This window comes from Cryptosporidium hominis, assembly GCF_000006425.1.
Source record: "Cryptosporidium hominis TU502 chromosome 7 CHRO017105, whole genome shotgun sequence".
In the NCBI taxonomy this organism is placed as follows: domain Eukaryota; phylum Apicomplexa; class Conoidasida; order Eucoccidiorida; family Cryptosporidiidae; genus Cryptosporidium; species Cryptosporidium hominis.
This window is the reverse complement of record NW_667418.1, coordinates 1-27,875: the sequence shown is the minus strand read 5'-3', so window position 1 is coordinate 27,875 and position 27,875 is coordinate 1. Positions and strand designations below refer to the sequence as shown.

At 33.2% G+C, this 27,875-nt stretch overlaps 15 protein-coding genes across 15 annotated transcripts; 8 read left to right on the top strand and 7 right to left on the bottom strand.

Annotated features, from left to right (window-relative positions):
* The first annotated feature begins 2,012 nt into the window (after window positions 1–2,012).
* Window positions 2,013–2,663, top strand: Chro.70520 (hypothetical protein). Its single annotated transcript, XM_662661.1, has 1 exon — window positions 2,013–2,663. The coding sequence occupies one exon, from the start codon at window positions 2,013–2,015 to the stop codon at window positions 2,661–2,663; it is 651 nt and encodes a 216-aa protein (XP_667753.1).
* A 94-nt stretch (window positions 2,664–2,757) lies between these two features.
* Window positions 2,758–3,753, bottom strand: Chro.70521 (hypothetical protein). The annotated part of the gene is made up of 1 exon (XM_662660.1): window positions 2,758–3,753. One exon carries the CDS (start codon window positions 3,751–3,753, stop codon window positions 2,758–2,760), a length of 996 nt encoding a protein of 331 aa, XP_667752.1.
* A 1,818-nt stretch (window positions 3,754–5,571) lies between these two features.
* On the top strand, window positions 5,572–6,291 carry Chro.70523 (hypothetical protein). Its single annotated transcript, XM_662659.1, has 1 exon — window positions 5,572–6,291. The coding sequence occupies one exon, from the start codon at window positions 5,572–5,574 to the stop codon at window positions 6,289–6,291; it is 720 nt and encodes a 239-aa protein (XP_667751.1).
* Window positions 6,292–7,212: 921 nt separating this feature from the next.
* On the top strand, window positions 7,213–8,238 carry Chro.70524 (RAD 23B protein). The annotated part of the gene is made up of 1 exon (XM_662658.1): window positions 7,213–8,238. One exon carries the CDS (start codon window positions 7,213–7,215, stop codon window positions 8,236–8,238), a length of 1,026 nt encoding a protein of 341 aa, XP_667750.1.
* Window positions 8,239–8,573: 335 nt separating this feature from the next.
* Chro.70525 (Rab proteins geranylgeranyltransferase component A (Rab escort protein) (REP)) lies at window positions 8,574–10,337 on the top strand. Its single annotated transcript, XM_662657.1, has 1 exon — window positions 8,574–10,337. One exon carries the CDS (start codon window positions 8,574–8,576, stop codon window positions 10,335–10,337), a length of 1,764 nt encoding a protein of 587 aa, XP_667749.1.
* A 43-nt stretch (window positions 10,338–10,380) lies between these two features.
* Window positions 10,381–11,121, bottom strand: Chro.70526 (hypothetical protein). The annotated part of the gene is made up of 1 exon (XM_662656.1): window positions 10,381–11,121. The coding sequence occupies one exon, from the start codon at window positions 11,119–11,121 to the stop codon at window positions 10,381–10,383; it is 741 nt and encodes a 246-aa protein (XP_667748.1).
* Window positions 11,122–11,823: 702 nt separating this feature from the next.
* Chro.70527 (40S ribosomal protein S4) lies at window positions 11,824–12,282 on the top strand. The annotated part of the gene is made up of 1 exon (XM_662655.1): window positions 11,824–12,282. The coding sequence occupies one exon, from the start codon at window positions 11,824–11,826 to the stop codon at window positions 12,280–12,282; it is 459 nt and encodes a 152-aa protein (XP_667747.1).
* A 392-nt stretch (window positions 12,283–12,674) lies between these two features.
* Window positions 12,675–12,923, top strand: Chro.70528 (ribosomal protein S4). The annotated part of the gene is made up of 1 exon (XM_662654.1): window positions 12,675–12,923. The coding sequence occupies one exon, from the start codon at window positions 12,675–12,677 to the stop codon at window positions 12,921–12,923; it is 249 nt and encodes an 82-aa protein (XP_667746.1).
* A 258-nt stretch (window positions 12,924–13,181) lies between these two features.
* Window positions 13,182–13,571, bottom strand: Chro.70529 (DNA-directed RNA polymerase IIa). Its single annotated transcript, XM_662653.1, has 1 exon — window positions 13,182–13,571. One exon carries the CDS (start codon window positions 13,569–13,571, stop codon window positions 13,182–13,184), a length of 390 nt encoding a protein of 129 aa, XP_667745.1.
* Window positions 13,572–14,385: 814 nt separating this feature from the next.
* Window positions 14,386–14,871, top strand: Chro.70530 (hypothetical protein). Its single annotated transcript, XM_662652.1, has 1 exon — window positions 14,386–14,871. One exon carries the CDS (start codon window positions 14,386–14,388, stop codon window positions 14,869–14,871), a length of 486 nt encoding a protein of 161 aa, XP_667744.1.
* Window positions 14,872–15,020: 149 nt separating this feature from the next.
* Window positions 15,021–17,075, bottom strand: Chro.70531 (hypothetical protein). The annotated part of the gene is made up of 1 exon (XM_662651.1): window positions 15,021–17,075. One exon carries the CDS (start codon window positions 17,073–17,075, stop codon window positions 15,021–15,023), a length of 2,055 nt encoding a protein of 684 aa, XP_667743.1.
* Window positions 17,076–17,479: 404 nt separating this feature from the next.
* Window positions 17,480–19,285, bottom strand: Chro.70533 (hypothetical protein). The annotated part of the gene is made up of 1 exon (XM_662650.1): window positions 17,480–19,285. The coding sequence occupies one exon, from the start codon at window positions 19,283–19,285 to the stop codon at window positions 17,480–17,482; it is 1,806 nt and encodes a 601-aa protein (XP_667742.1).
* An 822-nt stretch (window positions 19,286–20,107) lies between these two features.
* On the bottom strand, window positions 20,108–22,423 carry Chro.70534 (hypothetical protein). Its single annotated transcript, XM_662649.1, has 1 exon — window positions 20,108–22,423. The coding sequence occupies one exon, from the start codon at window positions 22,421–22,423 to the stop codon at window positions 20,108–20,110; it is 2,316 nt and encodes a 771-aa protein (XP_667741.1).
* Window positions 22,424–22,659: 236 nt separating this feature from the next.
* Window positions 22,660–23,844, bottom strand: Chro.70535 (hypothetical protein). The annotated part of the gene is made up of 1 exon (XM_662648.1): window positions 22,660–23,844. One exon carries the CDS (start codon window positions 23,842–23,844, stop codon window positions 22,660–22,662), a length of 1,185 nt encoding a protein of 394 aa, XP_667740.1.
* Window positions 23,845–24,432: 588 nt separating this feature from the next.
* Chro.70536 (multi-pass transmembrane protein) lies at window positions 24,433–27,297 on the top strand. The annotated part of the gene is made up of 1 exon (XM_662647.1): window positions 24,433–27,297. One exon carries the CDS (start codon window positions 24,433–24,435, stop codon window positions 27,295–27,297), a length of 2,865 nt encoding a protein of 954 aa, XP_667739.1.
* Window positions 27,298–27,875: the final 578 nt, after the last annotated feature.

Below are 27,875 nucleotides of genomic sequence, written 5' to 3'. Positions count from 1 at the left end.
TTTGCTAAACATTCTTCTCCATATTCCAGCACATATTCAAAGACTTCATTTTTCTTTATTCCAGGTTCAAGTCCAAAACATGTTTTAATAAACCCTGAAATATCCTGATCCAGATCTTTGGTATAACAACAATTCTCAAAATCCTCCCAATATATTGGAATCTGAGCTTTTTTCTCTCTTATATTCCCATTTTCTCCATCTTCTTTACCAACCTCTTTCTGGCTCATCAAATATATTGAGTTAAGACATGATCTAATGTCACAATTATGGATCTTAATAAGTTCATTCAGAATTTCATCATCCTCTAGCTTCAATCTTTCGCTTCTACAAACATAACTAAGCCTTTTAAAGATCTTTTCCTTTGGAGGAGATGGAATTACAATGTTTAATGACTTCACTCTTAGAGACCTTAGAGATCTTTCGTGGATATCGTTACAAATACATATTATTGGCCTACTAACTGTCTCACGGGTTTTAGAGTGAGTTTCAGACAATTTTACCAGGAAATTAAAACAATCTGATCTCTTCACACCTCCACTATTTGACAAACTATCCAACTCATCTATCATTATTAAGCTTGGCTTGCTAGACCCTCGAATAGTCCCAAAATTAATTCCCATCTTTATTGAGTTCTCAAAGCTCTCTATTGTCTTCTCATCTGAAACCTTTATCTCATTCACATTATATCCACATTGTTTTGCTAAGATCTTAACCATACTTGTCTTTCCACTTCCAGATGGACCTCCAATTAATAAAATAGGAATTTCTGGTGCCTCAGAACCTTTATTAGAGCTTTCTGATTTGAATACAAAGTTGTCCCAGCTCTTGATCCATCTCAAAATACTTCTAATTGAACCCTCATCATTTACTAAGTCTAAACAAGACTTTGGTACATATTTGGTTGTTAGTACCGGTCTATTTGTATATGTCCTTGAGATTTCATTCTTTTCAAAATCATTATTTGAATCTTTCCTTGTCTTAAACTCTAGTAATGATTCTTCTAACAAATCCTTCTCTAGCTCGAGTTCTACAACATCAACATTTAATCTATTCCTTTTAATACTTCCTACAGGCCTTTCTTCTTTAGATTTTATCTCCCCAAGTAAATTCAAAGTATCTTCTTTTTCCCAAGTTTCAACAAAGAATGTTTTAGATGGGTTATATACACCTGAAAATCGGATTATACCCTTATTTAATCTTTCCATAGAAGAAATATTCTCAAAGATCTTATTTGATCTAGAATTATGTTTATCAATTTGCAATGTCTTTATGGAATTTAGGCCAAAAGTATCGTAAGCTTGCTCAAAGTTTAAATCATAATCTATTGACTCAAATCTTGAGAAATCTAACTCTATTAATTCTTCTTCTTGAACTCCCATTCTATGATCTGAACTCTGACTTAGACTAAAATCCATGCTCATATCCATACCTGAATCCATTTTAATGCTTTCCTTTGTTCTAGAGTCGTTTAATCTTTTATCCAGGTTGTGTAAAGCCTTGGAAAGGGAAATTTCGCGAATATTTATAGAAGAGTTCTCATCAAGCTCTATACTTTTGCTTCCAGATATGGGTTGGGAAGGTACATGTAATTCCTCACTTTTTTTCTGACCATCCAATTTCTTTCGCTTAGTTTCTGGCTTCCCTACCAAGCCGAAGGATTCATCTTCACTCCAGTCTTCTTCTATGTCCCACATTGCGGAAGAACGACCTGGAGGATTGAATCTGATTTAAAACTAATTAGTTAATTAATTCCCTGAGGGTTTTTTTGTGTGATTTTTAACTTGTCATGCGGCATTTTCTCTTCCCTTTTTACCTTTTCACAGCATTTTGCTACTTTAATGCGGACTTAGCACCCCTCTTGTTTTGGCGCGCATATGCATTAATTAAATTTAAGCATGCTGTAAGATTAATGATTAAAAAAAAGGTATTAAAGTTCAGAAAGAAGGTATTAAAGAAACCAGAGCATTAATTGGCTGTTTTAATGGGAATAGTGGACCATTAGACCGTCAAAAATGCCTGAATATATTCAGATAGTGGGAGATGAAGATTCAAGAAGTAATACAAATGATACATGTTTTATATGCCTTGAAGATTCGTCCCAAGGAAAGCTTAAGCGATGTTGCTCTCAATGCTATGCAGTTGTACACGGGAAATGTTGGTCAAAATGGAGTAGTTCACAACAGATTGCAATCTTGAGAAGTATTTTGCTTGGAGAAGAGAGAAGAGAGCTAAATCTATGTTCAATTTGCAGAAGTGGATCTATTAAGATTGAACATTCAGAGGATGACTCTGAAGATTTTTCAAAAGCTCTGAATGGAGGTTTAATTTATAGATTTTTTAGAATTGTAGCAAACAGAGTATATGGTAATCAGTATGGTTCTTTTATGGTTTCATCAGTAGATAATCCTTTCTCAAACCTTAGAACCTTACTAATAAATGGAGTGTTTCTTTCACTATTTTTTATATATATTCTATATCAAGAAGAGCATTCAGATGCCAAGAGTTTGATTACAATATCTTTATGGGCATATATTACATTAGTATTACAGTTTCTGACAATAACAGGAGTATATAGAAGACAAGCATTAGATGAACTGGGAATAGATGAACCAAGTCTAACTGATACATATGAATCTGTGAGACCAAACGATCAAATACGATAGGAATTTAGATTATGTTTAAAGAAGAAAAAGTTTAAGTGAAAACTTAACAAATCTTAGGTTGGAATAATTCTATAATATTTAGATTTCTACATAATTACTTATCTCCTTCTCGGGTAGATGAGCTTTCTGAGATTTCATCCTCTCTATCCTGTGAAAAGTAGAGGTCAATATTGTCCAACAAGTGTTTTTTCAATGCATTCAAACTTTGAAGTTGGGTAGCGAGGACAATCCTTTGTAACATTAACGGGACGGAACCACCAAGATCCATCTTTTGAGCAAAAAAGAGTTCAGTTTCACCTTTAAATTGACGAATTAAGAACCCAACAAACTTGATTTCTCCCCTTACATATGACTCAGTGACAGGGATTTCCTCTTCAGTTTCAGTAAGACTTTTAGTATCAGACACAGAGGAAGCAACCAAAGCATAACAATTATCGCTTAGGGTAAAGTTTCTCCCCATAATGAGAAATTCCCTTCCTTGAACTCCCATCATTCCTCTATAGCATTGTTTAGCCAATGCTAAATGTCCTAAATAATAAATAATAGATGATTCTGCACAGGTACTGTCGTACAAAGGTTTGTTCTCAACATTGATCATGAAGTCAAAGATTTGCTTTGGTGTTAAGGATGTTCCAAATGAGCATTTCCCAACGTAAGTAGATAATGCGTCTTCTGATTTGGAAGAAGAAGAATCAAATCTACTACAGAGTGCATCCCCCATATTTCCCAGATTCACATGAACTTGCGGAGTTTTCTGGCAGCTACCAAGCGCTTTAAAGTTGGATTCGCTTTCTTGAGCGACATTAAAATCTTCAATTACGCTTAGAAAAGAGTTCAAAGCTTCTTGAGTCTTCTGGATATACTCTTGGTATACAACTTTTTCCCTTTCTGTTTTTGGATATACAACTTCAAGCCGTTCCCCAATGATAGCCCCGTTGCTCGCTACATTTGAAGGATACTCGGAAGTAGTGTTTCTTGTAGCACATCTAGTTTGATTTGGGGACGAAGTACCTTGGTTTTCTGTTGTTTTCTTTTCTAGTTTATTAGAGACAGAATTTGTCCCATTTACTCCACTTAAAAGATCCCACATGGACTAATTATTACACAGTTAAAAATACGTCAAATATCAAGGAAAATATGAACTTTATTTAGCTTTTCCTTTGGGGTTCCCCCTATCTCTACCAAATGCAAAAACGCATACTATTTATACCGCCTATTACGTGTTCTGCTCGAATTTTCGTAGTGATGGATGCCGCACAAAAAGTTTTGCATGTAACTCGGAAAATGGGAGAAAATAGGTCAAGTATGATGAATAGGAAAAATTCTAGAAATATAGGAAGTGGGCAATATATAGAATAAGGAAAGAATATAGTATATATTTGTTGAGGATTAGGATGGTGGATTAAAACATAGAAATATTTCTACCTCATATTGGCAGCTACTCTGGGTCTGATGAGTCAGAGTCTGACTGATTACTAATTAAATGCAAACCTCTATATTTTGAATGAGAGTGTGTTGAGTGTTTGTGCGCATGATTTTCATGAACATTTGTTGCTTGTTGATGAGTTTCGTAAGAAGCACTATTATCCAGGTCGTGAAATGAATCGGAAACGTCTCTTGAAGAGATTTCAGACCCATAATTCGACTCATATTCTTGAATGCTAAAGCTTTGTTCAACTGGTACACTATTATAAAATCCTGGCTTACTAGAGAAAGCTTTGATTAAATAGCTTCCTAACCCTTCAACATAGATAGGCTCTGAGTATATCTGTTCTTTTGAGCCATTTAACTGGTAAATAATAACAACATTCTTTTGAATAGATGTTATTTCAATTCTTTTTGAAGACGGAGATATTTCAATAAGTTTTATCCTGGGTTTTAAACACGGGAGTTGTTTAGCATTATAAAGCTGGGATAACTGAATATGAGCAATTGATGGACAGGGAAATCTGTAGCTTGGCCTTTTGGAGAGATCTTTACCTGTAAGATCATCATATTCAGGAGGAGCTCTGGTTGTTCCAGAATATCTTAAGCTGATATATGCTATATTTCCGAGAGTTAGATTCTCAAGAACAGATTCTAATTAAAAGTATAAAATTTAGTATTCATACATCCATATTAAAGCAATTTCTCAAAATTGAAAAATTCATACTTACCTTGGTTTTTGGATCTTTCTATGAGCTCTAATCTATGATCAACTCTTGCCAATGTAGACTCTATTTTTCTCTTTAACTCAATAAATTTATCAATATTCTCATCGTTTACAATCATTTAAGCAGATATATCAATTTTTATCAAAACCAAATCCAACAAACATTGAGATCCCTATATAGACTCCCACTTTTCCTTCTCCTTTCCGTCCTTAACTCAGATTAACTAAATTACTATATATTATGAGAAGATCTTCTTAACCTAATAATATAGTTTTTTAAAGATAAATAACTTTACCTACTATTTATTTTTTTCTTCAAGTTATTAATTTTTGTTATTCTTCTATGTTAAGGGGTAACGTAATTAAAGGACCCTTGCGGGATTTAAAGTAACTTAGATCTACAATAATTTAAGAACTTTTGGCGGGAAAATGCAGCACAATTTTTAAACAAATTATTACATGCGAATAGAAAATATGATGAGATTGTTAAAAAAAATGCATAAAATAGCTACAAGATATAGATATAGGATATGTGATCTGGCAGAAAAGAGAAGAAAAAAGAAAGTCATGATATTTAAAGTCAACATAAAAGAACTTTGTAATAGTGATCGCAATTGATTGAATGTGTAATAGAGACAATACATGGGAGGGTTTAATGTCACGTCGTTTTTGTGCGTAGTAAAGCGAAAAAGAGAGAATTTGAATTAAAAAAAATATATATATAGGAAAGTAGTGACGAAATCATACTTTTGAAATATGGAAGAGCCCAGAGTCACTTATTCAGAAGACCGTAGACACCAATCCGAGTTGTTAGCAGAGGCTCAAAATCAGGCAATGGAGGGAGAACTCTCTAGAGGCTTCTTTGTATCAACAGAGGTGGAGAATAACCAATCAAGCGTCTGCGGAATTAGCTGTGGATCAAATGGGCAAAGACTTACACATACTATACGTGCGTTCACTAAGCCAATCCCAGTAACTCCGGGTCAAGTAAAGCTAAATTCTGCTGATGAATTGATTGGAAAACCAATAATTAAGCAGAGATTAAACGAAATGTACACTAACAGGAATCTAAATACATCTACAACCAATAAATTTATGTCTTTTGGAGTAGCTTCTTTGAGATCAATGAATTCTAATGCGCTTTCGTCATATCGTTCAACAGGTTCAGGATCTATGCCTACGAATAGAAGCTATACATATTTAAGCCAAGTAAATACTAACAACTTTAGCACCATGAATACAGGTATTTCCCAATATTCAAGAGGAGTCACTTCGAATACTTCATCAGTCTTTAATACTTTCACAACAATTTTGAGTGGCTTGTGTAGTTGTCCAGGATTCATCTCGGTATGCAATAACAAGAAAAAAATACATGCAATCGAGCAAGAGCAAATACCTTCGGATTCCGACTTTGCTGAATCTGGCTCTGAGAGTGATGATGCAGGCCTAGATGTTGCTCAGGAAGAGCAAAACTAATCGATAGTTAATGAAAACTTAATATCGGAGTAACAAGATGTAAATCAAACCACATATAAGTTTATTATTTTTTTTATTCAAATATTAATTTTTTTATATAATAGAAAAGAAGTAATTAATTTCCACTTTTTCAAAGTCGGAGCACTGAATGCAACTTAAAAAGATTAATGATTTCTATTTCTATTTTGAGAAGTTGACCGATTTTCAGTAAATGTTTTTTTCCTAATGTATTTTTTGAGCTATTATGAGTCATTTTTTCGGCAGTAGAAGATAAACAAAACCCAAAATACTTTGTTCTCTATTGAAAGAAGAAAGAAAACTCAAACAAATTAAGAACTTTCAAGAGAAGATAATAATTCATATCTAGAGTTTAACGAAATTTGACTACAGGACTCATTACAGAATAGGTTTTAACTGTAGATATTCTGCTCAGTTCTTTCTAACACATAACTTCATTAATTTATTTAGTAATGAAGGTTTCCCCGATAAATTGAACTTTGTGCGCTTTTTGCATTGGCCTGCATGAAGGCAAATATCCTCGGAATTTAGTGGAAAATTCAGCAATAGATAAAAATTGTCCACATAACTGTATATTGAAAAAAAAATAGTTAAATAGTAGCAAATAAAAATAGTATTTCGCACAATTAGCATTTTTTGGTTTTGAAAAAGGCCAATTTAAATTCTAATCAATGTTTCAAGGATTTATAAATCTTAGTTCTTGCAGTTCTACTCTGTACGTTCTTATTAGTATTATTTTTCCTCCCATAGTTATTTCTGCTATTACTTTTACTTGTATACCAGTAGTTACATTATTTGAGAGCTAAATTGTGAGTTACTTTCCCGCCTTGTCTTTTTGTAAGTTAAACAAAAAAAACAATTAAAGGTAGAAAAAAGTCGATTCAAAAAAATTTAAGGAACACGATGAAGATTAAGATCAGAACAGTTCAGAATACAGAGATGGAGGTAGAGGTGGAGGCAGATTATTCTATTGAGAAAGTGAAGCAGGCAATTCAAGAATTGAACCCAGTAATGGAGGCTTCGAGGCTAAAGCTAATTTTTGCTGGAAGAATATTGAATGATTCTCAAACTGTTCAGGATGTCGGAATAAAAGAGGGAGAGCGATTGGTAGTTCTTTTATCTAAGGGTGCTTCCCAGAAGGCAGCAGAGAGTCAACAGAATAAACAAAACAATACGTCGAATGAATCAAACACAAATACAGATCCAGCAGCAAGTGCTACAACTTCAAATATCCAAACTCAATCAGGGAATTCTGATCCATCAATAGATTCAAGAGCCTCAGCTTTGTTAACAGGGACAGAACTTGAGGAAACTATTACAAATATTGTAAATATGGGTTTCGAAAGAGAACAAGTTACAAGAGCAATGAGAGCAGCATTTAATAATCCAGATAGAGCTGTTGAGTACCTTACTTCAGGATTACCAATTCCAGAGAATCCAGTAGCGCCTAATCCCACTAATATTACACCAGTAAACTCAAATGCTTCTTTGAATGCAGGTTTAACACCATCAGAAGAGTTGTCATCAGAACAACTCCCGGGAAATTTGGAATCGCTTAGAACTAACCCATTATTCCAACAACTGAGGTCTGTAGTTCAACAAGATCCAAGAATCCTTCCAGAGCTACTTGTAAGAATTGGTCAGTCAAATCCTGAGATCCTCCAACTTATTACAGAAAATCAAGAAGAGTTTATACGAATGATGGAGAGAACTGACTCTGATGAAGTTGGAGAAACTTCTCAATTTCCAATGCAAACAACTATTCAGCTTACTCCACAGGAAGCCGAGTCCGTTGAACGTCTGCAGGCCCTCGGATTCCCAAGAAATGCTGTCATTGAAGCCTATTTAATTTGTGAAAAGAACGAGGAGCTTGCTGCAAATTATCTTCTCGAAAACAGTGCCGATTTCTTTACTGATGGTGCGAACTGAGCCTCCTTTAACTCTTTTTTGACTATAATGTTTTACCGAAAATCATTTAAGTATTTAATTCTTTAATTTAAATTCACTAGATCCAACTCTTCAGATTTTATAAATTCACCTCACTTTTCACTTTTTTCTTTCCTCTTATTACACTCTCGAAGTTCCTCTTTTTTCTTTCTTCGCATTTAAGACTTCTCCTTTCCCACTTTATTCTTTGTTGTTTTCTTAATAAAAAGTTTAGTCCGAAACTTTAACTACATGTCATTTTGGCGCCATTGACATTCGGCACCAATTCTTATATTTAAACCCAATTTCTATTTGAAATACTTGATACTTTAAAAATTATGGAAACTTCCCAAGATGGAGACTACTGGGATGTCATTATTATTGGGACAGGGTTGATAGAATGTATTGTTGCTTCAGGCCTCTCAATGAGAGGATATTCGGTTTTAGTTTTAGAGTCAAATACCTCATATGGAGGCTTAAATAATACACTTAAACTCCCCACAGTTCATAATTGGATCTCAAACAACCCAGAACATTCAGAATCTCTATTTGAAACCTCCTCTTTCTTTGAAAAAGAGTGCGATCTTCAGTTATACTCATCACTAACTGAAGCAGAATCTCAATCTTTAAAGAATATATATGTGGATATGATGCCTAAAGTACTATTTTGTCGTGGCCATCTTGTAGAAATGATTTTATCGTGCAATATTTCTGGCTATCTAGAATTCCAAGGAATAAATGATATTTATTTTGCAGAAATTAAAGATAATGAGACATTTAGATTAACAAAAACACCATTTTCAAAAAAAGAGGTATTTTCCTCATCCGATTTGAATTTGGTAGAAAAGAGACAAGTTATGAGGCTGTACAGTGGAATTAGAGACATTTTGGAGATATCCAAAATTGAGAAAAAGGTTGATTTGGATTTGGTTTCTGATCCTTTTAGGTCCCCAGCATTAATTGTAAATTGTCAAAATAGTTCTAAAAAGATTAATGAGAATAATAATGACCAAACTAGTTGTAGCCGTAGTTTTGGTGGTATTAGTAGAAATGCATGCATTCCTGAAGTAACTTCTTTCTCAGACTTTCAAGATTTCTGGAAAATCAATGACCGAGTGTTAAATTTAGTTAAACACAACGTAGTTTTTAGCAATTCACACCAAAACAATAATTTTGAATGGGAAAAGAACTTTACAAGGTATTTTAACCTTCTGTTAAGTTCATTAAATCAACATGGATGTGTAGGAACTCCTTTTTTGTATCCAAATTATGGTACATGTGATTTACCTCAATCATTTTCTAGACTTGCAGCAGTTAAAGGATCTCTTCAAAGACTTGGGACAACCATTTCAACTATTCAAAAACAAGATGAAAAGGAAAAACTATGCAAAGTTCATATTAACTCAAGTAATTCAAAAGAAGTTATTAAGTGTAAGTCAATATTGGGGTCTTTAACAAATCTTTCAAAATACTTGAAGAATTCTGTAAATAATTTAGTAGAAAACAAGGTTTTGTGTTATTTCATGATTCTAAATCGTCCATTAATCAAACCAGAAAACTCTCAGAATACTAAAAATCTTTGTCTCACAAGTATCCAAATTGGAGAAAACCAATTTGAGAATAATATAGCTTATATTCTACAATGTGACTATAGTACAGGATGTTGCCCTCCTGGATATTATATTGTTTACATAAATAAGGTAATGGGAAAAGAAGAAACTATTTTCCAGGCAAGAAGTCAGGTCCAAAATGGAATTAACTCACTGTTATCTGCGAAAACAAATGATGAGACAAAGGTTTTATATAAAGGAAGTTATATTTATATACAAAGGGTTGAGAATCCACAACAACTTGAAGACGGATTAATACTTTTGTCAGATCCATCTATTAACAATAATAGCTTCTTACTTCTGGATGAAGATGTAGATAAAGCTTTACTAGCTCTTGATAAATCAATCAAGTTTCTAGATTCTCAACATAAGGATTATGTGACATTTAAGAACTTTTCAAATTCTAAAAAAGATCAAAAAGAAGAAAATTCAAAAATCCGAGATTCAAATAATCAATATTTTATAGAGAAGTTACAAAACATCTTAGACTAAGTTAAATATAATATAAATATATATATAAAGAGTAGACTATTCTTTAATTAATAATATCTCGTGAATATGGAACATTTGTATCAATAGGAGCAACAATCAAATCGTTCCTATACAAATATTTCATTAATATTTGGACAGCTTCTAGCCCTTGAGTATGATCTTTAACCTTGTGTACTAGAATATAGTTAACAGAGACTACAAAACAACATTGAGTTATCTCATTTTTTACCTCTTCTACTTGCTCATCTGGAAATCTAAGAAACTTATTAGCTGATGTTGTATCTTCATTGGAATAAATACCATTTGGTTGAAAACTTATTATCATAGCTGTATAGAGCTCTGGATCAAAGAGTATTTCAAAAGCGTGATTACTAGTAATAATAGTATTATATAATTTAAATATATTTATTAATCCAATTTTGGATGGCATTTCAACTCTCAAAATGGAATTCACTTGTTTGATTTCCAAAGGAACTGATGGATCATGCTGTCTAAACTTCTTTCTAAGCCATGAAATATATTCAGTACAAGTTTCTTCGTTCTCTCCAATACTCAAAATATATCCACTATTATAAGCAATAATACACCCATCCTCCTTCACTCCTCTACGTCTGGGAGTTGGGCAAATTAATGCTTTCTTACTATGACAATAAACAAACATCTCTGAACTTTTCCTTAGCATATTTTTGTATATGTCCCATGATGTTACACTATTCGAAAAGTCTAGATATCCCTCAAGGACAATCCTTCGTCTAATAGTAATCTCAGGGATTGTCAGGTCCATTTCTACTGTTTTTTATGTGTGAACTTGAAGCATGCAAATTCAGATTCTTAGGTTAGGTTATCCAGAACAACTTAAGTGAAGAATTTGGTCGTTATTTTTAAATGAGTAATTCTAATTTAAAGTTTTTACATACGTCCCTTTTTAAATACAGTTTAAAACAACTTTTTTTTTCCTTGCAATCACCAAAAAAAATCGAAAAAATTATACGGGAAAAATTCAACAATTTTTTTGACAAATATTTTCAATCAACTTAGGCGCCACATGCCATTAATAATTAGTAAATATTTACATACCGGTATTTAGTCAGAATAATATTTTTTTTTTAATAAATAATTAAACAATGTTGGCGCCTTAGGTGTATAATTACTATTTAATAATAATGGAAAGTGGTAAATAAAATGAATAGTAAATAAATTTAAAAAATGGAGACATATTCAATTTTGACGCATTATTATTAATTATAATTAACATAATCGAGACGGGAAAACAAAATAGATAAATACAATCAGCTTGGTTCAAGTTGAAGGCGAGGCTTTAAGCTAGGAATTTTAAAGTTGTAAACTGTATTTTAGAATTAGTAAAGAATGGTAAGTTAGGAGTATTTTTAAGCAAGACAAGGAAGTTTCTAACTGGAACTTGTTGATTCTTTAGGCACGTGGTCCAAAGAAGCATTTAAAGCGTGTGGCAGCTCCATCCAACTGGATGTTGGACAAATTGACAGGTGTATATGCACCTCGTCCATCAAGTGGTCCACATAAACTAAGAGAATGTATTCCATTAGCAATTTTACTCCGTAACAGATTAAAGTTTGCTTTAACATATACTGAAGCAAAGTATATTGTAATGCAACGTCTTATCAAGGTTGATGGTAAGGTCAGAACTGATATCTGCTTCCCATTAGGTTTGATGGATGTTGTAAGCATTGACCGTGTTGGAAAGAATATACGTATAATGTATGATACAAAGGGTAGATTTGTACCAGTCCAAATTGATTCTAAGGAGGCAGGATTCAAGCTATGCAAAGTAACTAAGGTTGCTCTTGGAGCAAAGGGTATTCCAACTGCCACAACAAATGATGCCCGTACTTTGAGATACATCCACCCAGATGTCAAGGCAAATGATACTGTTAAAGTTGACTTGGCCACAGGAAAGGTAAGTTGATTTAGAAAAAATTGGTTCAAAACAAGGCAATAAAAGGGGTGGGACGAGGATATTTTGGTAACTTTTATTATATAGTCAATTTGACGTGTTGGCTTTTCGGTGATGAACAACGACTTAAATGGGAATCTCTCTTACAAATAATATGGTGAGATATGGTCTCGACTTTCTGTCATGATTGTCCTGATGTTCTGCTTAAAACACGTCATTTTTGTACTTTTAGAGTTAACAAAAATTCCAATATACCCTCCTATATATGATTATTATATATTTTATGGAAAGATTTGGTATTCTTGTTCCTGATTCGCCTTGAAACCAAATATACTTTACTGAACAATATTTAATTTCTCCCTTTAATATAGGTAATCGACTTTGTCAAATGTGAAGTTGGTAACATGTGTATGGTCACTGGTGGCAGATCCCAAGGCCGTGTTGGTACCATTACTCACTTTGAGAGAAAGATGGGTGCTCAGTGTATCGTCACTATTCGTGACCAAAAAGGTGCTACCTTTGCAACTTTAATGAAGAATATCTTCGTTATTGGAGAGGAGGGCAAACCCTTGGTCACTCTTCCAAAGGATAAAGGTATTAGATTATCAAATGTGGAGGACAGAAACTTAAGAATGAAGAAGCACAGGAACTAATTAGAGACTGATTTCCAGGAACACATGCATTAGTTAAGATATTAGTCATTTTTTTCCTCACATAGTTTCATAATTGTTTCAATTTTATTTTAACACTTGCGGGATTGATTGTCTCTTTTTCTGTCTCTTATCTTGTTAGTCAAGTGGAATTTATAACTCTTGTTGGAAATATCATCTAATGATATTAAAAATAAAATCTACAGTTAAATTGAATACTAATTCTAAATAATAATTACCTCTAAAATCTAGTTATTTTACTTAATCTAAAATTAATTCATCAATCTTCCAGTCCTCATAATTCCCATTTGGGAGATATCTTCTAATAACAAAAGGAATTTTCTTAGTATAAAGCTCTTTCTCTGCTATTAATAAAGGATCAGTTTCTCCATCTAATGGTATTGCAACCGGAGCATTCATACTAATTTGTAGTGCTCTTGTTCCAATAATTCTTGCCTTTTCAAACTTTGTCATATAAGGAGTTGTAATACGAGGACCTTCATTTGGTTTCCCATCATATCTACTATGTACTGCATCTTCTGTTAATATTTCTATATTCTCATCTCCTTCTATCTCTTCTTCTATTAATTCCTCTTCCATATACTCCTCTTCCTCATCATAATTTCCTCCTGACTCATCATAATCATTCATTTTTATAAATTACTTTATACTGCTCTAACTTGACAGCTTTTTTGTTCTAATTAAATAATTGTTTTAATTTTTAATTAAAAAGTCTTATTCAGAAACTCCTAACCCCGGAAAAAATAAATTCATGAACAGGCGGGAAAATTGGTTAACTATTGTAAAAGTTGCATGCTAAAATTTAGTCATGCAAAAACAAATTAATGAATAAAATGAAAATTAATGTGCTGTAGGTGGCTTTGCAAAGGGAAGAATATGGGGGAACCATCGAATAGTTGATTTTTTTAAAATAATAGAGTAGATTAAGGTTAGGATCTGACAATTATCTAGAATTCTGTTTGAAAAACTATTTATTAAGTTTTAAGTAAATAGCATTTCTATTAAGCGTTGTATAATAAATATAATTTTTTCAGATAAATTCAAACATATAATAAATTACGTGTAATTACCTGCAATTTGACTGAATTTATTGAGGAAAATTATTATTTTTTTGAATAGAAAAAAGGATAATATTAATTAGATTTTCACTACTAATGGAATATATCGGCTCTTTGGATAATCCATTAAGACTCATTTACTTTTCATGCAGGTAAGGGATATCACATAGAACTCAAGGAGAATATGAAGTTATGTTACTGGAAAATTATTTAGAAAATATATAAAATCCAGTATCAGTTAATGGAATGAATAATTCAATTTATATTTTAGAGGAACTTGTGATGTAATAAGGCTGCTGCTGGTAGACCAAGAAATACCATATGAGGGTAAGTTAAGTCAATATTATTATGTAATATACAATAAACTTTAATCTGGACTATAAAAAATGATTGAATATTTAGAGCATAATATTTCAGGAAAAGACTTTTTACAGCCCGAGTTTCAACAAGTCCTTGTGGAATCTGGGAACTTTCCAATGCTCCCATATTTTTCAGACTCAAACAATGAAGTCGAGTTAACAGGATCATTCACAATATTAAGGTACCTCGCAGATAAGTGTAAGTTGATGGGTAAAAGTCCTGAGGAAAGAAATAAGATAGAAAATTGGCTGGAATATCTTCAATCTTTACTACATTCAGTATGGGATTTCGAAAATATGTCAGATAATTATACAGGAATTCAACAGGCAAAGAAAAAGAGCCAGTTTCTATTAGAAACTCTTCATCCAATGCTTAAATGTATAGATGAAAAGATTGAACAAGGAGTCTGGGCTCTAGAATCCTATTCAGTAGTGGACATTGTCCTATATTCAGCAATAAGCGTGATAATTAGATCTTGGGGAAGTGATCTATTGAAACCTTATATTAGGTAAGTTATCATTATAGGAAAGGATCAGCTGTATAACTAACCAATGTCAGAATATTAACACATAAAAAGAATATGGAAAAATTGAGAAAGCAAATAGATTCATTTAAGGATGACCCTAGACGTTTTTAAAAAAAATAACTAACTAGTAATAAATTAATCTCTCGAGTACTTGAATTGATCAGGTCTACTATTTAAAATGATTTGATCTCGCTCACTTACAACCCATGCAACAACAACTGTAATGTCATCAAGCTTTCCTCCAGTACTAAACTGCCAAAGTTCATCGCTGACGTTACAATGTCTGTTAAAAGGGGTCTTTGCCTTTGGATCCAAAGATTTGATGTATGCTGCATTTGCTAGGGCCTTGGATATGTTATGAGGGCTTGAATATAATTTGGGGTCTTTTAGTAACCTAATTGCCTCATATGGGGAGATTGCTCCGCTACATATGCTACAAATTTCATAATCAAACAAATTATCAAATAAACCATCGGTAGCAACTACAATTAAGTCACTTTGGGAAAGAGTAATCTCTTTGGTTATTGAATGAGATGGTAAATCCTGAGGAACATCCTCGCTATTTTTAACGAGATTAATAAAACAAGTCAATCCCTTTTCTTGTAACATTGGAAAATCTTCAGGAGTTGGAAGCCTTGATAACTGAAATGGACAATTAAAAGAATGTTGCTGAGCTGGACTTCTATAAACAATACCCATCCTAAAAGTTTCAGGAGTTCTTCTTAATATAATTATTCCAGAGTCTCCCAAGTATGAAATCTGAAGTTTGTTGGTCTTTGGGTCAAAACATGCAACAAAAGCTGTAGATGAGCCAAAAGACTGCGTATTCTTATATCCCTCCATCAACAAAAACTGAGAGTAAGAAAGAGCCTGAGAGTCGCTATTGAATTGTTTTCCTAAGTTAAACATTTCCTCTTTATCGTCTTTATCCAACTCATTCTGTGGCCCAGTCCTTTCTTCCATGTTGTAACCTATATCAAACTTTAATTTTGCTCCTTTAGAACGATGCGTAAATCCACGAAATTCCGAGACCTCCATACTTTCCATTGTCATTTTCTTTGTCGCATCTGACTTAATGTTTGCATGCACCACATTTTTCTTTAAAATTGCCACGTCATTAGGCGGGGAATGGGGTTGCATGCATTTTGTATTAAGGTAAGCTTCTCTCATTCCAGAAATGAGTTCAGAAGCGAATAATTTTGGGTTAACTCCAAAGTTGGCCCATTCTCCTACTCCATCGGCAATTCCGATTACATTTTCCTCATAAAAGTGTGCATCCTCTCCTCCATAGTGAACTTTTGAAGGATGGGGGTGAGAGCAGCTCCCAATAGATAAATTCAAGACTGCTCCATCTTTTTTTGGTCGAATATATTCTGGAATTCTAAGAAAAATGTCAATTCCTTTAAGGTAGTTAGTAACATTCGAAGGCCAAGCTCTATTAGAGTGTGTTGAAATCCTCCTAAGTCTGTCTTCTTTCAGAGCCATATTTAGCCTTTCCATACCATCGTCATTATAAGGTGGGAATGCAACAGTAGTACTTGTCATAACTCTGTATATGGCGGGCCGTCCTGAAGTTGGAGTATTAGAAGAGGGAGAGTTTATGGTAGAGGATGCAGATGAAGATGCAGAGGTACTTTTTGAATAGTCATAAATATCTTTATTAACATTCCATTCGTATACTTCTCTTTGGGTAGTTGTTTTGTCTTGTCTTTCTACTTCTAACTCCAATTCCAAATCCAAAATTTCTCCCGAATAAAAGTTACTATTCTGACTCAGGTTTGAACGAGCAAACATTAGACCATCGCTAAAGCATCTACTCATGAAGGATTTCTGGTAAATATTGTCATTGCGTTCTCTTTTTCCTTGGCTACTTTCTTCGACTTCTATTTCTGCCTCCCTACTACCTTCTGAGCCCTTTGACCAAGCCTCATTTGGGCTCTGATTGGACGTTGCATTCTGAGATGGAGAGAAATTACCTGAAATTGAACCAGCTGTTGACTGGGATGAATATCTTTTTGAATGGTAAAGCTTTTCAGGAAGCTCTTTTGAAAATATCCTCAATACATTCTTTGAATGGCTTACTATACTCTCTCCTCCCAAGTGGCTATTCCTTGCTAAATCCTCCAAAAACCTCCGAAATATAACAGAGGGCTCTTGCTCTTCCTGTATTCTTTCATTTTCTTTATACATTATTAAATTATTGCATTTCTGCACACGACTCCTCCTCTAACATGATTTCGCCTTTTGGCGCCTAAATGCTGGACATGCCGCTCACAGGTACCGAATCTAAAAATACGTTTGGGGGCCCCCAAAGCTGGTATAGGAGAAAAATATCAAAAATTAATTAAATATAAAAAATTACAAAGGAGACAAAAATACAAGATATTATTCAGGAGAAATTTCTTCAGGATTAGATTTATTAAGGTTTTATTTTCCTTTATTAATACTATTATGATTACGGCTATTCCTTTAAATCTATCTACGTTCTCAGCAGATTCGACTATTCATCTTTAATACTTATCCCTATTTCTCCTTTTTTCCCATATTCCAGCTTCTTCTTCTTAGTTTTCACCCAGCTCAAGCCTTTTAACTGATTATATTATGCATACTAGATTTCTAGGATTGGTTTCCCAACTTAAAATTGCCATAGTAACGGAGGTAAAGGAGATTACGCTGCCAATAAAAACCATAAATCCAATAAAGAGTTGTCCAGCTTTTGAAATTTTCTCCCTATTAAGACTGAAATAGAATAAAGGTGGATAAACAAATGCTAAAGGAACACATAATAGTCCTCCAGTAATTGTTACAAAGCTTCCTAACTCATCTTCAAAGTTATAGGCTAAAATCCCACATAATAAAACCAGAGAATAAGAAATTAAAGCCCTCAGAGCTGAGTGGTGGAACTTTGATCTGGAATCTATGAGTCTGTCTTGGCTCAAGTCAACGATCTGGGCCCCATCGTCTTCTATTTCTTCTAGCCTTTCCAAGCTTTCTTTCTTTACTATTCTTGGAATACTTTTATTACTCTTATCACCGCCAATACTACTACAAATATCAGTCTCCAAATTCTCAATAACTGCTCCTTTCTCTGATTTATTCTCTTTATTAGCCTTCATATTTTCCAATTTCAAACTGGAAGTTGAATTTTCCACAGGAGAGTAAACCACTTTGTTCCCAATGGAGGAATCCCAGCTTTCAGATATTGACGCAAGCTGAATAATCTTTGAAGTAGAAAACAGATTGTTCTGGAACGATGATATATTCTCTGAATTCTTCAAAGAGGAAGAAGAAAAATTCAGCTGAGAAGCCCTTAAAATGTTTGTACTCGTGGGATTTATCCGGATATTCTTTCTTGAAAGCTCACCTTTATGCTGGTCATCTGTGATCATAAAAAGTTCTTTCTTAATCTCTTTTTTGGTTACTTTCTCTTTATCAACTTTTGAAACAGGATTTGTCTCGATCTTCTCCAGATTCTCCATACTCTTTCTTCCTATAAAGGGAAGTTTTATCTGTAATATATATTTTTCTATAATCCCCATAGATGGGAAAAGCTGTAATGGGATGGAAAACATTATTGCAGATGAGTATATTATTAGAGAAATTATTTTGGCTTTTGGATTTAATATATTCTCAGTTACTGGAGAGGTAGTATCATCACCAAATGAATAGTAAACAAAGCTTGCAAAGAAGTTTGAGATTACCCCAATCAATATCATTGTAAAGGTTAATATTGCTGGAAAAGCTTGGAGTAAATACTCCGGAGTTGAATTCCTTATTGGAAGTATCAACGCTATTCCTTCATAATTAAATGCACTTGTTCCAAGTACTAACCCTGCTCCATATATGCTACCAAGCTTTGATATTTCTGGTCTACCAATTGGATATCTTTCCAGATTTTGATAACCATAATAGATTATTACTCCAAGTACTGAAAACACTGAAATATTTGCTAATACACTGAGAAATCCCAGATTTTCAATATCTCTCAAAAAGATAAAGGGTAAGTAAATTACTATCTGGAAACAAATCAGCTTAAGTATTGGAATTTCTAACTGGCAACTTGAAATGGAATATATTATTTCTTGAATATTATGAGATACAAAAATCATATAAACTGTAGAAAAGCCTAGCTGAGAAAGGAATATCGAAGTATCAACCAAAATTAATCCAGATCTTCCCCAAACTCTCTCTGCTAACTCTCCTAAAGTCTCTTTGCCTTGACAACACTTCACCAAAAATCTGATTGAAATGATAGCCAACAAACAAACCAAAATTGATAATATATTTCCACTGATAATACCTGAAACTCTAAACGTTCCTGGCAAAAAGATAATTCCAGTCCCAATAAAAGACTTGATCAGTGTGACCATTATCCTCAAGCACGGCCTTACTCTTTTCATTATTAATGGCTCTAAAATCCCCAAGTTATAAAAGAATATTGTACAATTATCTTTCTATGAGTCAGTTACACTGTATCTCATAACTCCTTTTTGTATTTTTCTTTTCTATTTTTCCTTTTTTCTCTTCTTCCAGATAATTTTTCTTTTCTCTTGATTAAATGCTTTTACATGCAAAAATGCACCAAATTTTGAGATTATGCCGCCAAAAAAGATTGTCTTTAATTATATTCCCAATTAGAACCAGAGGAATTAATTTGAATGAGTGTTGTAGATCGAACTTTTTTAAAGCGTTTCTATAAAATATGAACTCAAGATATTTGGATTCTTATATTCTTTAATACTTACCTTGGTTAAGTTTGGACTGATCTAACTTACCAGAATATTAGAAGCCTTGATTTCCAAATTGATTAAATTATAGCTTTTATTATCCCCAATAATATAGAAGGGATTTTTGATATAATATATCTAATCTTGTGAAATGATTATTCTGTTTATGAAGGAAATCTGAAAAGAAAAAAACAAAATTGAAGTTGAGTATTATTAATTTATTAGGTGTGGGAAGATGAAAACTGGTTTCTGAACTGATGAAAAGATAGATTGCATTGAACTGAGTTAAACAAGAAATAATTAATAATCTGAAATATAAATTTCTATAAGCCAATAATAAATTAATCTTCTTGCTATTTTTGAATATAAATCTTTATCATATATTGATCAGCTTTGGCTGGAAGAATAATTAAGAATGATTTGCTGTATATAGGGAGTCATTATATTGTTTATTTGGATTATAAGATGTGTATAATACAGTAAAATTCTTTTCTATTACTCTGTAGAAGTTGTAGTACTAGTGGTATCTTTTGTACAACTCTTTCCGTAAATCATAAAGGAACCTCCAGTTTGAGTGCTATCAACAAACATTTGAGAAACCTCAATCTTGACCTCCTTTGCAGTTAATGGGTACTGTAACATATATTTATGAGCATTTAGACTGGCAGTGTGGGCAAGAGTAAACTTCTCTTGGACGTTAGTCTCATGCATTTCATCAACTTGTTGTTTAATATACATGGTCAATGAAGCTGGCCACATTGATGGATTATCCAATGGAATATATTGGAAGTCAGTAACTTCAACAGGCTGCTTGAATTTGATGATAATGTTCTCACCGATAGTATTTCCTACAGAAGTTTTCCAAGCTCCAAAAGGCTCATCGCGATTCTTTCCCTTTAATGCATAGATCCCATCATATTCAGGACTTTGAGAAGATGAAGACTTTACAGATTCAACAAAAGCATCAGTACTGAGGAGCTTTCTTTCTGAACATTGTGTAGTAGTTAAGGATGCTTCAGTTGGATGTTGCTTGAAGAAGAGAATGAAAGGTTTTGATTCATTAACCTTGAGAGATATATCAGTTGCTCTTGGGATAGTTACTTGTGCAACCTTCATTGTTTGAGTTTCAACAGCCTTGCTGGAATCAGTTTTGTCAGTCTTATAGATTGAGAATACGGAGTCAGTGTTAGTGAATTGGAGATTTTCGGCAGTAACTGGTAATTTATCAGTAACATCAGCAGCAATGAACATTGTGCATGGCTGGTTAACACTAACCTTCATATTGTGTAATTCTGGGGAAGATGATGACTTGAGCATCTTTAAGCCTTCAAATCCAGATGGTAAGTCAGCAATGAAATGGGTATTACTATCCTTGTGAGCAAATTCTCCATTTCTTAAAGTAGAGATCTCATAAAATACTGGGTTAACACCTGAAAGTTTCAATGGCTGTCTTGGATTTCCAGTATAGAAGTATGAACTTGGGATAACCTGTTCTTGAATATTTGAAGTCTTCCACATTAATTTAATTGAAGCAATATCTGGATTTTTATATCTGAGATGACTGCTATGGAACATCTCAACTCTAATTCTATACTTTTGCCCACCAACTAATTCTTGAGCCACTGAAGTAACTTTAACTGGGCCATCATGTCTTGCATCCAATAATAATGGAACAGCTCTCTCAGAGGAAGCATCCCCAGAGGAAGGTTGTGGCATTCTGTCGACAATGATTGCTCTTCCACCCAAGAATAATCTTGCTCCACAATCAGCTTCAATGCTGAAGTAGTATCTTCCAGACTCAGGAGCAAGTAAAAATCCGTCCCATCTGATGGAAAATTGCTGATTTGAAACACCCTCAATCGGGTCCTTTGAAATATACATCATATTAATATTTCTATCATTTCTATAATTTCTTGGAGCACCATCAAACTTTGGATTGTCATAATATGACCCTCTTAAACCATCTGGGAAAGGAATATCTTCATATCCTGGTAATAACTCACAGTTCTCTGGTCTGCTCAAAGCAAAGTCACGATCTCTTACGATATCTTTTTCTAATTCATCAATGCTTGTTTTCAAAACATCAACCTTTGTAATTGATTCTTCAATCTTATTCAGGCAATGCTGACCTTTCTGAATTAATGACTCAATATTGTCCAATCTACTGCTTACTATTGATTGCTGAGAACCACAAGTACTATTGTATCTCTCAAGCAAGTCTGTTAATCTTGAAGCTTGGTTATCTAATTGATTTGCAATCTTAGCTGATTCTCTTGCCTTGACTTCAAAAATCTCATTTGCCTTTGTACGGAGCATATCATAGTTCACAACAGGTAAGCAGTAATTCCAGTTCTTTGAACCTTGGGATGCTACCTGTGGCTCAACATAACACCACTCTCTTCCAGAAGTCCCATCTGGAGACTTTGCTATTGTACAATCTGTATATGTCTGGAAATCCTGTACAAATACTGCAGAACAGAGTCTTCCATCTACTGTTCTCCTAAATTGTTGTCTATACTGAGCAAGCTCCTGAAGAAGCTGCGAAGTTGGTGCTTGTTGAGTTGTTTGGCTCAAAGCATTTCCTGCCAATAATATGAAGCTTAGGCCTTTAAATACACCCTTGAATTTCAACATTTCTTCCTTTTTTATTTTGAAACTCTCAAGATGAGAATATTTCTTGTTTTTAAAAAATATATTTTCAAAAACTACTTCTTTTACTATCCTGTAATTGCATGCGTGGGGACCATATTTGCACATACCGTCTTTATTGGCATGCAATACTTGCAAATTTGCATGCGCACTTGTCCACATGCTTAATATTAATTTAATTAAAATATATATGAAATTCCAATATATAAATTTCAAAGTTTTATTTGTTGGTTAAAAAAGGTAAAATTTCAATATTAACCCTACTTTGATTTTTTTTTTTTATAATTTAAATTTAAAAATTCTATTTATAGTTAACACTAAAAAGGATATAAACATAGATATAAGTTATTTTATTTAGAAATATCTGGACACTTTGGTTAATTGAGCCTATTTATGCCTTATTTTTTTATTAACAAAAAGCATAGAACGGCCAAAATAAGCAAAGCCCCAAACCCTAAAACCAAATAAAATGTATTACCAGACAAGAACGATTGCAGACTGTTTGGAGGTTTTCCACTGAAAACGATTTGTCTTCCTAGCTGTAACTCTCTACTAACCTCTCTTGGTACCTTCCTGCTAATCTGTACCTTTTCCGTATATTTGTAATTCTTCTCTACCTCGTCCTTATCTTCATCTTCTTTGTTAGATGATTGTGCGTTTTTTGATACCCTCCCATGATCAAATTCCTCAAATTCCTCCTCATCTTCATACTCCTGCTGTGCCGTATTTCCAGGATAATCTTTCAAAAGTCCTTGAACAATTTTATATTGTGCTAACTGTGATTCAAGCATCCTTGAACACGATAAACGGAGGCAAAATTTATAAAATCTCATATCACATGATTTTTTTTCTTTGCATTTAGCTTTAACTTTAAATTCATATGGTCTATAAACCCCAGACCTATCAAGTGGTAAAGAAAATGATCTGGAAATCATTGTCATGGTTTCTTTCGTCTTCTTGTGTTTTAACTTTAATGGATTCAAATTATGGGTAATCGGACAAAGAGAATTTCCTCTTGATACCCTGACATTCATACCACGCATATTAATCTCCTCCAAAGTTTCATCTAAATCAATCTGAAATTCAATTGGAGGAATTGTCTTACCTTTTGGTTTATTGATCAAGACCGCAATGTTAAAAGTGACAGTGGAATAAAGTGAAGTATAACTACCGGTTGAAAATGCTGAGTAGGCAGAATTATAGTTAAAATTCTCCAACTGGCATTTACTTAAATCTATGGGTTCATTTTCTCCCCAGTCTGCACTTAAATCCTCGAAGGTATTCCCACTTATCCTTGAATTTGAATATATTGAACCATTAGCCAGTGAAATCCTTTCAAATTTTCCTAAATTCCATCCACCACAAATATGTGACAATGGTTTAAATGAGTTCAATAAGCACTGACTACAAAATACTGATTGACCGCATGATGTATAATAATTTGGGTTATTGGCCGTTTTACAGCCAAAGTTCTTGCATTGTTCTTCCGGAGTAAGTCCAAATAACCTGGTAGTTTTTGCATTTGAAGCAAAAGTAAGGTAAAATTGAGAAAATAGCCATATTAATCTGAAAATAACCCACATAACTTCGAACTACTTGTCCATTCTAACCTTAAATAAGGCTATTTTTTATTCAACTCAACTCTATTGGCAGTCCTTTTATTTTCTAAACTTTTCCTCTAGAAAATTTGTGTGCAGTGTGTAAGGGCAATTCAATTTATCTTTGCATCTTAAAAATTAAATTATTAATAAGTAAAAGTCGTTTTTGAAACAAAAATAACTAAATCTTTTACTCATAAATCACCTATTGTTTCAGAAATACCTCTTTTCTTATACTTAAGTACTACTCTAAATTATATCAGCTATGAGCAACTTTGTGATTTAGAATACTAGAATGGAGAAACTGATTAGATTACTCCTCCATTCAAGGTTAACATTTTCATCATAACTTGTTAAAAATACTAATTTTCCCTACATATACTTCTCTCACACGTTTCTAACCTTTCAATTTTATTTTCATTCTTTCAACACCCCAAATATCTCTGAATTATTCCCATGCATTTATTATTCTCCACTTTAGGCGCCAATCCTGATAGATCCATTTAAAAATTAATTGCATGTATGGGGAAAAATAGCTTTTCAAAGAGTAATTGGAACAGATAATGTTAAGAAATGGAAAACCTAGACCCAACTGATGATAAGAATCATGTCAATGCCGGGAAGGGTCGAAGAGGAACAAGATTTTCTATAATATGGAGGAAGCCTGAAGAAGATAAGGAAAGAACAAATGAAAAAAGAGAACACCATCGATTCTCGATCTGGAATCAAAAGCCATTAGGCGAAAAAAAAATAATAAACACAAAAGCTTCAAATATTGATGGAAAGAATAACGTGGATAAAATTGGCGTTTTCTTGGGTAGAAATGAAGATGAACAAAGTATATGTACGAATCAATTAGAAGATGAAAAAAGTCAAAGAAATATATTCCAAAAACTAGGAAGTGACTTATTCTTTAAAAGGCCCAGCAAAGTTTTTGAAGAGAAGAAGGAAGAAGAAGAAGAGGAAGATGAATCTGAGACTTGGATATATACAGTGTTTAGGTTTTTCTTCCCAGATTCCGCCCCATTATCCTGGCTCTTTTTTTTAGCATGTTCTTCTATTGCAGCATATGTCAATTATCTAATAGATAACAATTTTTCTGTTAGCTCTGCTAAATGTGCAACAGTTATCTATTTTATGGACGTTGCAACGTATTTGTTCATGATGATTGTCAGGCTGATCATTTTCAGGCTCATTTTGCCATGGTTATGTCCAGAGGGAAGAATATTTGCTGCTCTTTCTGGGACAGCAGATCCTGAACTTATTTACTGTTTATGGGCAGGTCAGATCAGTTTACTTTGGAAATTGCAGTTAACATTGAACAAAGAAGAAAATGGATATACTCTTCCTCTTTTAAATGATGATTCTGTAATTCCACTTTTCTCAGGATCCATAATTTTGAAGTCAAGATTAATGGTTTTAATTTTTGCTATTAGAAGACTTATTCTTGCATTCATAATGTTCTTCTTTATGCTTGACTTTATTGGATCCATGTCAAAACTATTGGTGGGATTCCTTCTCAAATATCGATTCTTAAGGTTAATTAACTGCAATTGGACTAAACTGCGCCCTCATATTGTTGAAGGCCTTAGGATGACTCCAAACCAGAATAGCAATTTTTTGTTAAGTAAATTCTCTTCAAAGAATCGTTCTAAAGAGAAACCAATGAATAAGGGAGACTCCATTACTTTACCTTATTTTTTGACAGAAGAGGGAATTTCTCAAATAAAGAAGAAGAAATACCAAAATTGGTTGGCAGTTCAATTTGTTAAACAATACTCAGCTCTATTTTATTTAGATGATCAGTTTGTGGAGGTTAAAAATAAGAAAGATGCCAGAAAGTATGCAAAATTGTTATTTAATGATATGATAGAACATACAAATGAAATTTTACTATTCATGGGAAAGTGGAAATATAGGCAAAAGGATAAAAATTACGCAAACTCAGAATTTGGTGAGGAAGCAGAATGCATGCATGCATTCGAAGCCAATGAGGTTAGAAGCGCCTCAGGGGAACATATTTTTAAAGCTTTAACTTCGATAAATATTCCATTATCTTCTCAAAATTCTTCCTGTTCAGTTTCATCTTCTAGTGAAAATGAAAGAGAATTTACCTCAAATACTGAAATGCCAAAAAGTAATCATGACGATGAATCTGCATGGGATACTTCCATAAAAATCAGTAATCCAACAATATACGAGTCCAAGATCAACCAGCCAGACTTTAAAAGCAAAGATAAGAAAAAAGAGGGGAAGAATGAGGAAGAGAAAACTGAGGAGAAGAAAATAAGTATTCTTCGTGCAGAAGAATTTAAGACAGTTCCAATTCAAGAAGATGAAAAGCCTATTCAACCATCAGTGTTTACTGGAGGGAAACAAAACTCTGATTTAAGAAAAGGAAAGAGATACAACTCATTTTTCCCAACAACTCCATATGGAGTCTTTAATTACAATGACTTTTGTTTATTTGAGGAAGAAAATGATAAGCCTTTGGCACTGAATTTAGATGTATTAAAGGTATTGTATGGAGAAAATGTAGAAGCATTTCTAAAGAAGATAGACCCAATTGGAAGAAAGGAGTACAATGAGGATGATTGGGTTAGATTATTAGTAACTACATATGAAACGAGGAAAAAAATGATTAATACTTTAGAATCTCAGGAGGGAATTGCAAAGGTATTTAAACGTATGGTTTCAATAGTACTTTGGTTCTTTTCATCTTTATTCATTCTAATAATAATTGGAATTAATGTAAATACTCTGGTTATTTCAGGTGCAGCAGTAGTTTCCTCAATCTCAGTTGCTTTAAATAGGCTCTATAGCAACTTTATAAGTTCTGTTATTTTTGTGGTTTTTGAAAATCCTTACAACCAAGGTGATAGGATTCGAATTAATAGTGGTCCAATCATGACAGTTAGAAAGATCAAAACGTTTTGTACTATCTTTTCAACACTGGAATCAGTACCAATCATGTACCCTAATTATTGGTTAATTGATCAAAGTATTTCAAATGAAAGTAGAGCACTACAAAGTAGTCATATCCTAACTTTCTATATGTCAGACTTAACAAGTCCTTTTGTTTTTGATGCATTAACTAAATCAATAAAACAATACGCAAATGACAGACCAAGAGATTTTATTCCAAACTCAGTATATGTATATATTCACTCAATTCAACCGGGACACTTCATTGAAACAAGAGTCTCTTTTTCTAATGTTAACCCTTCATTTGAATGGGAAAAATTACTAGAGATTAGGACTCCCTTCTATCTATTCATTCTTCATACATTAAGACAGCATGGAGTTGAATATTTCCTCCCAGAGAGTCGAGTTCTCTATAGTACATGGTCCGAGAGGGGAAAAAGAAGATCGAACCAAGCCTTTAAAGATCCTAGATCTTTAATTCCTAACAATTTGGCAAATACCAAAAAGTCTTAATTAATGTGTGACAAAATAATTACAACTATCATTCAAGCGCCTTTTATAGTTTTTTATTTTATCATGCTCACCGGTACATGCATTAATTTATTACGATTGCATGTATCCACATTATGTGTATAATTGCATGTTTTGCCGCCTAAACCATTATTAATTTCTTTCTATAAATTAATAATTAATTTGGGGCCTAAATAATTAATAAAAAATAATATAGGGATCAGGGGACAGAATTTTTTAGAGAAAAGAGTAAAATTAAATAATTTATTTTCCTTATTAAATCAGATTAAGACACTTTTCAGATAAGAAAGTATATGTTTAGATCTTCAATTGTGTTTCAAATTCAAGAATAAATTTATTTAAAGTTTTTAGATCTTTATTGTGTTAAGAATGTCAACTACAAATCCAACAGAAATTACTACTCAATGGGAGGATCAAATGGTTAAACGGGGAATATGGGCTCCAAGAGAACAAGAGAAGAAGAATGAAGAATTGTATAAAGAGAGAATTGATGCTTTGGAGTCTATTAATCTTTTTGAAAATGCAAAACTAGAGAAACTTATTGATGTGAGGTTATAAAG